Genomic DNA, 10,906 nt, shown 5'->3' with positions numbered 1-10,906 from the left:
GGGGGGGGTTGGTGCTGAGCGCCGAGGTGGGCTCCTGGCTGGGGTCCAGCGGGTCGAGCTCAGCCCTCTAGCCCCGAGCTTCGCCTCAGGCCAGGAGGCTGAGCTGCAGTGGAAGGGCCGGCAGCGACACGGGCAGCCTCTCTCCCTGCTCGTCCCGGGCCCCTTCCCCGCCTTCTGACCCCGGCCTGCGCCTCTGCTCCGCAATTAGCCGAGCCGCGCCCGGACCCGCAAGCCCCCCAGATCTCTGTCCCTCCCACTCCTGGCTTTGCCCCATTCCCTGCTCTCCCCCCGCCTTCCCCCGCGATGGCTGGCAGGTTCCCCAGTCGGTGCAGGGCAAGGGCACGCCCCTGGCCTCCCAGAGGCAACCCTGGGCGGTCAGCGCAGACTCCTCATTAGTGGGGTAGCATGAGGGGGGCCCTGGAGAGAGGCAGCACAAGCCCCCTCCTCAACAAGGCCCTGACAAGTGATAGGAATCACCCGTATGGGATGGGCGACGCTTGCGGGGGTGACCCACAACCTGGAGAGCCAGCCCAGCTGTCTGGCAGTGAACTGGGCAGGAGCAAGCTGGGTGACCCCGGTTGGCTGCAATTCTGGGGTGTCAGGGAGGCTTGGGGACCTCAGGGGTGCGGGGCCTTGCATGATAAGTACTGTTGGGCCCAAGCCGTCTTGGGGGGACTCCAGTACCCAGGTTCTCCCGGCCCTATGAGGTGTCCTTCCGGAAGGGGCCGTTGGCACAGAACGTCGGCCTGCTTCCCCAGGGGATGTTTGGTTCCAAGGCAGCCTCAGGACGCAGAAGACGGGGAGGGGAGGGGAGGGGGCGTGTCTTCTGCACAGGCTGGCCACTTAATTAATGCCTGCCTGCTAGAGGGTGAAAGTTCCTTCCCTGGATTATGTTTCTAAAGACGTGGTATCTGGAAGTCGATGGCGCGTGGGGAGCACCCGAGGCTGCCCGGGTTTCGGTCCCACCAGCGTAACCGCTTAGCTTTCCTTGGGGGTGGGGGGAGATCGCAGTTTGTTGAACCCCTTGCAAACTCTGGGCAGGTGGTCGCGAGGTCCTGAAGCCCCGCGCGGCCTTTTCTGCCGGCACTGACGGTACAGATCGTTGCGTCACGTTCCCGGGCGCCTGGGGACGCTGGCCGGAGCCTGAGCTGGGAAGGCAGGCAGCGCACGGGCACCGTTCCAGCACGGCCCACGGGGACAGCGCCCTGTGTGCGCCGCTTGCGCCCCGGGGGGCTGGGACCCACTGTCCCAGCGACGCCCGGTGGGTGCAGGACGCGCTTTCCTCCAGCTTCCGGCCGGGGGGCCCAGGTCTTCCGAAGCAGAGTCTCCTCTCGCAGGATGTGGGCGTGGGACGTGTTCCTTCCTTTTGTCTGCATTTTGAAAATGGAGAGAGAAAGCCCTAGGTTCTGAGCCAGCTTTGGAGCGAGCTGTTTCCAAAGCTCTCGGCGACCCGTGCGTAACGGGGAGAAGCCAATCCGGGGTGAGGGGGCGCCGGCAGGAAGGAGATAGAACGGTCTCTTTCCGTGTCCTTGTGCTGAGGCCCGGTGCCAGAACCGAGAACGAAACCCAGAATCCACCCCTGAGCTGGCTCCTCGGAACGTTAATTACCGCAGAAACGGCTCCCAGCGAGCGCGCAATGTATTCTTCGCGAAGGAGAGCCGCCCATTGTTTGTTTCGCGGTGGTCTCCAGAAAACAAAACAAAACAGAAACGGCCCTCTTTAGAGGTCCTCTGTGGTAAACTGCTTTGCTCCCCGAAAAAATAATGTTTTTCTTCAATAAAACGTAAAGTAACGGCCCTGTGATTAAATCTGAAAGGAAAGAGTTTTAATGTCCACCATATGTTGCAAAGTACATGGCACGGAAAAGAGAGAGAAATTCCACAGAAAGCAAACAGCACTTCCTACTACGAAATGTATTGTTAAAGTTGCATTTTTGCATTGAGGGTTATTTTAGAACACCCTCCCCGACCCCGGCCCCCGAGCTGGGATTTGTAGCAGAAGTGAGGCTAAATGAAAAGAAACAAAAACCCAAAAACCTACATCTTGGGGGTGGGTCCTTGCAGCACAGAGGAGGCCCACCCTCCAAAGAGGAGACAGAACCTATCCCGCCCCATCTCCCCCTTTATTAATCGTATAGATGTGTCGAATTTGTCGACAGGATCAATCTTATCCATTCAAGAGCTGGATTAACAGAGCCCCAGCGTGATGAAAATCTATTAGCCTCACACTGGAAGCACTGATGTTTGCGTAAATCAATAAACAGCGTAGGAGGGAATACAAAGGCAGGTTTCTAAATTTCAAAGGGGGAGGGGGAGAAAGGAGCCCGTCCAAGAAAAGTGTTAAGACCTCTGTAAAATCCTGCCCTTCTGATCGATACTCATAAATACTTAATGTGTAGGGAGGGGTTGCTCTCTCTTACAAAGGCTCGCTCTTGCGCGAGAACCATCAACCCTCCCTCCGTCATTATTATTAACAGACACCGTCTCCGGAATTAGGTGCTGAGAAAGTGGGCCAAATGGAAGGGGCATTCCTTGGAACGTTTTCCTCTGTTTCACGGGAAGCCAGGAGGACCCTGGGGGTGGGTAGTGGGGAAAACAGAGTGGGGCGGTGACTCCCAACCTCCCAGAAGGGCTGGACACCCCAGACGGCTGCCAAAGCTACTCTGCTCTTCAGAAGCTCAGGGCATGAGATTTGATTTAACGGAAATCGGCTTGGATCAGAGGAGCTTCGTTTTACTGTGGGCTAAACGTGAAAACTCAGAGCCCTACCTTTTAAGCATTAGATAAACCAAATATTAAATATTGGAATGTTCATTGCCGCCTGTCCCTTGGCCTTGTAAATACCAGGAAAGGGAGGCCATTAGCAGCAGCTGTAGTTCATTAAAATTTACCTAATTCACATACATACATACAGAACGTCAGATTATTTTATAAAATCGAACAACCCGGCGTCCATTTCCTCATGCTGTCTGCAGTTTGCCCCGGGAGGCGGTCCCGCGCTAAGCTGCTCGGGACCGCAGTTGTGGGAGCGGGAGACGGTCGGATGTGTCCGCTGCCTCTTCTTTCAGGTTTCCTGAGGGCTCCGGGCTGGACGGCAGTGCCTGGACATCCAAGTTTAACTAGCGTGCCTTCCAGATGGAGGTCCCGGAGTGGATGGCACTGCTAAGAAGTCTCCAGGCTCCTGTCTGCAGGTGGGAAAGCACAGAGAAGGGCAGAAAACCCCATCACCGCCCCCACCCCACCCCCACCTCCTCACCCCGCCTGCTCTGATGGTCCCAAGCCAGCAGAACACACTACGGGTGGCCGGTTCTAGCCCTCTCTGCCACTGGGGGCCAGTGCGTCTGAGCTTTCCAGCTCAGCCTGGGACCAGACAGGAAGCTGCGAGCCTGCAGGGCTGGCCAGAGAGACTCTAGTTGGAGTAAACTCAGGCGAGTGAGGGGTGCAGAATGTCCAGCTCTGGACGCGGCCAGTCTGGCCTCGGCCTGGGTGAAGGCGGTCGGAGTTCAGGAAACCAGATCTGGAACGAGAGGACCCACGCTCCCAGAGCAGCTTGCCAAAGAGGAGGGCGTCGGCGTCGGGGCAGCTCTGGCCTCCTGGGGTGGAACCCGCCCCCCCGCCGGCGGGCTGGCTGTGAACCATCCTCCTGGTGGGGTACTCACTCATTTCCCCCACGCCATCAACTGGGGGCCTGGCTGGCAGCCGCCAGGTCCATGGGCACGTGGGCCAACCCAGACACCAGGGTACCTCCAAGCTGCAGGAACCACCAGTTGTGTTAGAAAGAGCCTCCAACCTCCTTCGCCTTGACAGAGACCCTTCCTTCCTCCGGAGCGCAGGGTGTCCTGGCATTTCTATTTCGTTTAATTGCATTTTGTCTACGTGTCTCTTCCCAGGTGGATCATAAACCCGATGGTGTGGGCGCGCGTAGGAGCGAGTCAGGCATTCAGGACTCAGGAGGCTCCTGTCTGCTCCGGTTTCTGGGCAGCGGGGTGCGAGGTGACGCCCGGCCGCCGCTGTGGATCAGTGACCCAGGCGAGCTCCAGGGTGTGTGCAGAGCTTTTGGTGAAATCCACGTTGGAACTTCCGTGTTCTTCCAGAAACCACATCCCCCTTTTTTGCACCCCAGCCCAGTCCAGGACTTCTTTCTTTTTTGTTGCTGTTTTTTTTTGGTTTGGTTTGGTTTGGTTTGGTTTTAAAGGAAGGAGCTATGCTTTTGTTTCTGTCCACAAACTTTCATGACGCCGCTGCCTCTTTCAGAGTTGGCAGAATGCATTTGAGATGTTAAAGCATCTACGTTTTCCCGAGACAAGTTGAGATTTTAAGAAGTTTTCCTTACCTCTCATCTTGGGATGAGGGGTCCTCTCTGGGGGTAAGCAGCTACAGAAACTCAAAACAAGAGCCCCTTATGCCTGGGAGAGTCTGAGCTCCGCGTCCCCCGCCCCTCGCCTGCCTTCAGCCCAGCGGAAATGTAAATGTACCATTTCATAAACTGTACCCACCCTGCGGCCTCGGGCACCGGCTTGGATTAGCAAGAATGTGTGGTTGAAAATGTCCTCGCCCAGGCTAAAATATGAGGAATAACGGCTGATGCGGGGCGTTGCTGCCTCTGGTTTAAAGGAGAGAAGGTCAAGGAGCCTTGAGGGCCCCTGCTTGGGAGGCCGGGAGTTGGGGGTGTCCAGGGGATCTCCGCTCCACCGTCCCCCAAAGTTAGAGGAAGAGGCCATCACTTTGCACATCGAGAGAAAGTGTGATTTTGTAAAAAGGGGATTCCTTCCCGACCAACAACTCTTAGAAGAGGCACGGCCTCATTCCTCTTAGGATGGGTTATTTCGAAACCATCCGTCTGCACTGGGAATCAAAGTTGGGGCTGCTGTGGATGGGGGTGGCTTTAATTCTCTCTCAGGCTTGAGGGTTTCGGACATCCAGAGTCCCCAGCTGGTGTCCCTTGGGGAGATCCCTGGAGGCCGCAAAACCCTGGTCCCAGCAATGTTCTCTCCTGGATATAAGGTCCAAGGTCTGAGATCCAAGGTGGGTAGCCCTGCTTGGGCGCCTGGGGCCTCTCACCCCTGTTCCCTGCGAAGGAACCTCAGGCCATGTAAGGGCCAGGCCCTATGTGACCCCTCCCCCAGGGAAGGCTGGGTCGCTCAGATCGTAGCGGGGGGCCAGGGAGGGCTGGGCAGGCTGCAGGTCGGGGGTTCACCACTAGGTCCCTGGGGACTTGGCCTCTTCACCTGAAGCTGGAGGAGTGGCAGGATGGGAGGAGGTGTGGAGAGGAAAAGTTACCCTACCTCTGAGGACCCCAGAAAGCTGCTCCGGCCCAGGGCCCTCTCCCCCCAGATCTGTTGCTAATGCCCCCTTCCCTCCCCCGCCCCTCCTGTGGATCTGCTGTTTCTTGCAAAGAGTACGTTCACTTGTGGGCGGGGGCGGGGGGGGGGTCCCTAGACTGGGTAGGGCTGGAAAATGCGCCCCAAGGAGTGAATGACGGCGTGGGGGGCCCTGGCAAGGACTATGAGCTCCTGGGCCGCCCGTCGCCCCGCGCTCCGCGCGCCCTGCGCTACCCGGCTACGGGAGCGGCCCTCGGCGTTTCCCCCGCAGACCCGCAAGGCGGCTGCATGCATAATACATGAGGGGCTATTTGTAATTCTGTGTGATATCTGCGCGCCTTCGCTTTGATTAGAGGGCCGCGGTGACAAAGACCTGTTTGTCAAGTTGCGAGCGCGTCTTCGCCTTTCGCTTTTGAAGTCCGGGGGAGGCAGCGGCCCCCAAATCCCCCAGCTCCGTCCGCTGAGTGCGGGGCAGAGCAGCCGGGGCCGCGCGGATTAGCACGTCCGCAGCGCTCCCGGAGGATGGATGGAGGGCGGCGAGGAGAAGGGAAAACACCGGGAGAGAGATGGAGGGAGCAAGGGGAGAGAAGGAAGCAAGGCAGGGAGGGAGAAAAGAAGGGGGGAAGGAAGAGCTGGTCTGCTTCCACTCCCGTCCCCCCTCTTCCCCCGCCTCTCTGGCTTCACACCCCGTCCCCCCGGATCAAGGCACCCCCGTGTGAACCCGACGCTGGCCCCGGGGATTCGGGAGAAATCGTTCACGTTCCTTCCCGCTGAAGGAAACTACTGTCGGGCTCCGGACGCTGGACCGAACACTGGCAACCGCCGAGCGCGGCCCGATCCTGGGTTCTAACTAACCGGCGCTTCGGGGGAGGAACTGACTTCAGAAAACGCAAAACGAACTCCTCCAAAACCCCTAGCACTCCCCTCCACCCCCGTACCCCTCGCCGAAAGCCCTGTCCCAACTCCAGCGGGGCGGGGGCGGCAGGTGGAAGGGGAGACGAGGGGAGGTTGCAGAAAAAAAGAGGGGAGGACAGAAAGTCACTTTATTTGCAGACGGCATTTTGCAGATAAGAGGACTTCAGCTGCCGGGGTTGCCGAATGAATTTCGTGCTGCAGGTGAGAAAAAGTGGCTCCTTTTAGGCACATTATAAAGTTCCGAGGGAGTCAGCATCTGCTCAGGAGCACTGTGGCACAACCAAAACTACATATATCCCCCCCCCCCCCCACAGTAAATCTCCCAGACACCGGGCTGACAGCACGGCTCTAAGGAAGGCTGCGTCGGTCCGGCCGGACGGCATCTGACGCGCGCCCCACGGACCGCTGTGTACGAACCAGTGTTCTCCCAGAGACCCTCCGGCTTCTCCGCGTCTGGACCAGCGCGCTCCGGGCGCTCGTGGCCCGCAGCGTCCGTGTCCCTGGCCCCTCCGAGGTCTGCGAGCGGCTCTGCACCAACGCCGCCGCGGCGCGGGCGCCCGCGTTCGGCTAGACCTGGACCCTCCCTCTCAGTTTCGGGGTCCTAGAGCGGTTTCCCCCAGCACGCCGCGCGCACCCGCTCCACCCGCTGGCTCCGCGGGCCTCGCCGGCGGGGCCAGCCGGCAATCCCACCGCATCTCCAACTTGAGACTCGTTCCCGTCTGTGATGGCGCGTCCCCGCCGCCCGGGTCCCCTCGCTGGAGTCCCCGCACGACCACGCCCGGACACGTCCTGCGACGATCCCGTTCGAGGCGCGAGGCTGCGCCCCTCCAGGGGCCGGCAGGCAAGGACGTCCTCACAAGCCCTAAACTCCTCCTCGAGGTTCGTTTACGCCAGCCACGGAGAGAATGCGGATACCTGTTCGGGGAGCTGGCGCCTGCGCCCGCTCGCGCTCGCGCTCGCTCTCGCGCTCTCGCGCCCTCTCTCTCTCTCTCTCTCTCTCTCTCTCTCTCTCTCTGCCTTCAAAAACTTGATCTTTACCTCTCCACACCAAGGTGCACAGACGCCAAACAGTGATGAAATGAAAAGAAAGCCAATTGCCGGACTGGAGGTGGGGGAGAGACAGCGTCTCTGCGTGCGCCCGCCGCCGAGCCGGGAGCTGTAATTGCTGCAGACAGGGAGCGTTGGGGGTTGGGCGGACGTAGCCGTGTATAAATAGTGAGATCGCAAATTGAAAGGCATAAATAACAGCAGGAGAGGTCCACCCTCACACGGACAGTCGTGTCCGCGCGGGAGGCGTGCGGACCACAGCCCGGCTCCCAGCCAGCCCCGCCGAACCCCGCGGACCCCCGCAGCCCCCGGCCACCATGGAGGAGCTCACGGCTTTTGTATCCAAATCTTTTGACCAGAAGAGCAAAGAGAGCAGCGGCGGCGGCGGCGGCGGAGGCAAGAAGGATTCGATCACTTACCGGGAAGTTTTGGAGAGCGGACTGGCGCGCTCCCGGGAGCTGGGGGTCTCGGAATCCAGCCTCCAGGACATAACGGAGGGCAGCGGCCACTGTCCGGTGCATCTCTTTAAGGACCACGTGGACAACGACAAGGACAAACTGAAAGAGTTCGGTTCGGGGAGGGCTGCCGAAGGTAAGCTCTCCGGACGCCGGCTCCGGGCCCCTCCCGGGGACGGCGTCTCCTCGCCGCCGAGCCTGGCCGCCTGCCCCTCGCTCCGCGCGCGCAGAGGCCTCGGGGGCCGCGGTTCGCTCTCCGTTCGACCCCAAACGCTGAATGTACAGCCACGGCTCGGACGCAAAGGCCCCGGCAATCCATCGCCAGTCTTTTTCGTAAGAAAGAAACCAAACGGGGGAGGGGAGGATTCGGCTGGAGAAGCGAGGAAGCAGGGAAGGAGAGAGGCAGAGGCGCCGAGGATGGGCAGCGGCCGCGGCCGCGCGCTGCCGGAGGATCGCTTCCCTGGGCGTTGGCACTGGGCTCCACAGCGGGAACTTTCCCGCGTCGGGGGGGGAATGCGGGTGTATGGGCTTGTAAACCCAGGTCGGCTGGAGGGCTGCCGGCTGCTTGCCTGTCTGCCTGCCGGTCTGTCTTACGTCCGCCTCCACGCCCGCAGAGAGATCCACACTCGTCCCTCCAAGCGCCTTCCAGAGCTCGAAACGGGCCGCGTTGAGGGCTGCGCTGGCCGGCAGTCGGGGAGGCAACGCGCTCCGTCGCCTCTTCGCCCTCCTGCGCCCCTCCGCGTGGTTTCCTCTCAGGGAAAACTTTCCCCTTGAACCTTGGGGCTGGATCTCGGCTGACGCGGGCCTGCAGATTAAAACCAGCCGCGTGCCCGCAGGTGGTCAGGGTCTACAAGGGGCAGAAGGGCCCGGGGAGGCTCGTGGCCCCGCGCACGCGGCCGCCCTACCCCAGGCTGTCAGGGCGCAGCTGGCCCTGCTGCAGGCCGGCTGCGTCCTGGGCCTCCTTCCGGCTGCTTTCCCCCGAAATCTGCGCGGCGCTTTGCGCTGTAGTTGAACGCGGGGGGTGGGGGGGGGGGGGGGAAAAAACATGTTCAAAAGGGTTCTCCCAGCTGGACAGCGGTGGTCCCAACCCGGGGGAATCTCCGTACAAACAGGGCAACCAGCAGCTATAAATCAGAGGAATAAAATTGGCTCGATTCCTCAGGGGGCAGCATTTGAAAGTATATGAAGGTCTATTTCTCACTACAAAGAGAGGAAATACAGAGTGGGCGCGGGGGTGGGAAAAAACATGTTCACAAGGATTCTCCCAGCTGGACAGCGGTGGTCCCAACCCGGGGGAATCTCCGTACAAACAGGGCAACCAGCAGCTATAAATCAGAGGAATAAAATTGGCTCGATTCCTCAGGGGGCAGCATTTGAAAGTATATGAAGGTCTATTTCTCACTACAAAGAGAGGAAATACAGAAGCTTGCCATGTGGCTCCTGGGTCCTGTTTCATTCTCTGTCCGTGTTGAGAGAGGTCACGGCCGGAGAGTGGGGACCCCATGTCTCCTGCTCTTGTGGCCCTTGCACTTTGGTGGCAGAGTCCAGGTGTGCTGGCCTTGGAGCCCAGTGGATGACCCAGACAGCTTTCGGTTACCTTGACCTTGTGGAAGCAGAAAGCTGGCAGAGGCTTAGGAATAAGCCCCTGGCTTCTGAGAGCCCAGGCAGCCTGAGCCTGGCCTGCCATATCTCGGGGCTCACCCCTTGGCGAGGCCTCACGCACCTGGCTTTATGATTCCTACAAAGAGAGTTTGCTCTGATGGAGACACGGCTGTCTGTCGGCTGTGCACTTGTCAGGGCTGACATTTAATTTACAGCAGCCGGCGTGCGGCTGACCTCCCGGGCTCCTGACGGCTTCCCCCATCCGCCTTAGAGGCTGAGTCCCCTCTTCCGTCTGTCTCCTCTCACCCTGGACAGCCAAGGCAGCGGGACCCTGCAAAAAGGCCCGTGGAAGGAGAGCAGAGTACAGTCGAGGCCTTTTTCGAAGGAGAGAGGAAACTAAGGCAGGGCGAGCAGTACAGGCAGCAGGAAGGGGTTAGGAAAACCCCAGCGGCACCGTCTCCCTTTCGCCTGCGTGTGCAGACCCCTGGCAGGGCTGAGCCCCAGGCCGAATTTGCAGAACGGAGCAAAATGGAGAGGTGGGAGCTGCTTGGGCTTGGGAGAAACCCAGAGGTCTTGGGCGCCTGAGCAGCGGGCCCCGCTAAGCCAGGCACGGCAGCCTGTGGGTTCTGCACAGCCTGCCGCGGGTTCTGGAGGACTCTGAAGGCCAGCTCATCATCTGGGGTCAATCCCTGGGGTTCCGACGTAAGAGACCTGAAGGAGGAGGCAGCGTTGGGGCCGCCTCCGGGAAAGGATTTCCCGTTGGGGAGAAATAAGGTGTTCTTGGAAATGCATCCCTTGCAGGAGGTGGGAGAGGCTTTAAGATCCGAGGTGGGATTGAGTGTCCAGTGCTCAGAAGCCTTGAGAAGAGGCTTTTAGGCAGACTCAGGACTTGGGTTCTGGTGTCCAGCTCAGGGACCCCGGTGGGGGTGGGGGTGTGGGGGTGTGGGAACTGGGTGCCCGGATTCTTCCCTGGCCCCGCAGAGGATCTGGGTCTTTGCCCTTTGCAAGTTTCTGGGCTTACTGCTAAGAGGCGTCTCAGGACGGGTGTAACCCCAGACTCCTTGGACAGAGCGTCCTGAAGCCCGCCCTCTCTCCTCCTTGACCCAGAGGGGCATCGAATGAGGGCGTGAGGGTCCCCTTTGCCTGCACCCAGCAGGCCCTATGATGGGAGAAAAAGCACAAGAAAACGCAAGGGGAGCTGAAAGGCAGCGTCCACCGACTGTGCAACCGGGGGCCAACTTTTATTTTAAGTCCCTGAGCTAGGTGAGGGGCTGCATTTCCTAGCGATGGGAAGGAGCCGTGTCTGGGTTAGAATCTCCTAAATCCTGAGCTGTCTGCCTGATACCCTGCCCACTCCCCTAGCAAATATAGCTGCTCTCATAATGTTTGGACCTAAGAAAGTGTCACTCCTGGCGTCCTGATGGGGAGTGAGAATGTGCGTCCAAGAGACAGAGGGACAACACCGGAAGTCAAGGGGCCGTGCTCTCGGGTGCAACCCAAGTGCCTCGGGGCGCCCGCCTTAAGACGCGGCTGTGCTTTCTTGGTCAGAAGGTGAGCTTGGGCGAGC

The 10,906-nt window shown here is 59.9% G+C and overlaps 1 protein-coding gene across 2 annotated transcripts in view; it reads left to right on the top strand.

Moving 5' to 3' along the window:
• The first annotated feature begins 7,498 nt into the window (after positions 1–7,498).
• The window catches only part of SHOX (SHOX homeobox), a 10,374-nt gene continuing 6,966 nt past the window's right edge, over positions 7,499–10,906 (top strand). Inside the window, exon 1 of one of the 2 annotated variants that reach the window (XM_007460495.1) lies at positions 7,499–7,873. In XM_007460495.1, the coding sequence (XP_007460557.1) occupies positions 7,600–7,873 (274 nt within the window). In that variant the 5' untranslated portion in view covers positions 7,499–7,599. The remainder of the gene's footprint in view (positions 7,874–10,906) is intronic. The other variant, XM_007460494.1, reaches the window with a different exon arrangement.

Source organism: Lipotes vexillifer, unplaced genomic scaffold, assembly GCF_000442215.2.
Source record: "Lipotes vexillifer unplaced genomic scaffold, Lipotes_vexillifer_v1.1 scaffold512, whole genome shotgun sequence".
Classification (NCBI taxonomy): Eukaryota; Metazoa; Chordata; class Mammalia; order Artiodactyla; family Lipotidae; genus Lipotes; species Lipotes vexillifer.
Note: the sequence above shows the minus strand (reverse complement) of the source record. Positions and strands in the feature narration are given on the sequence as shown.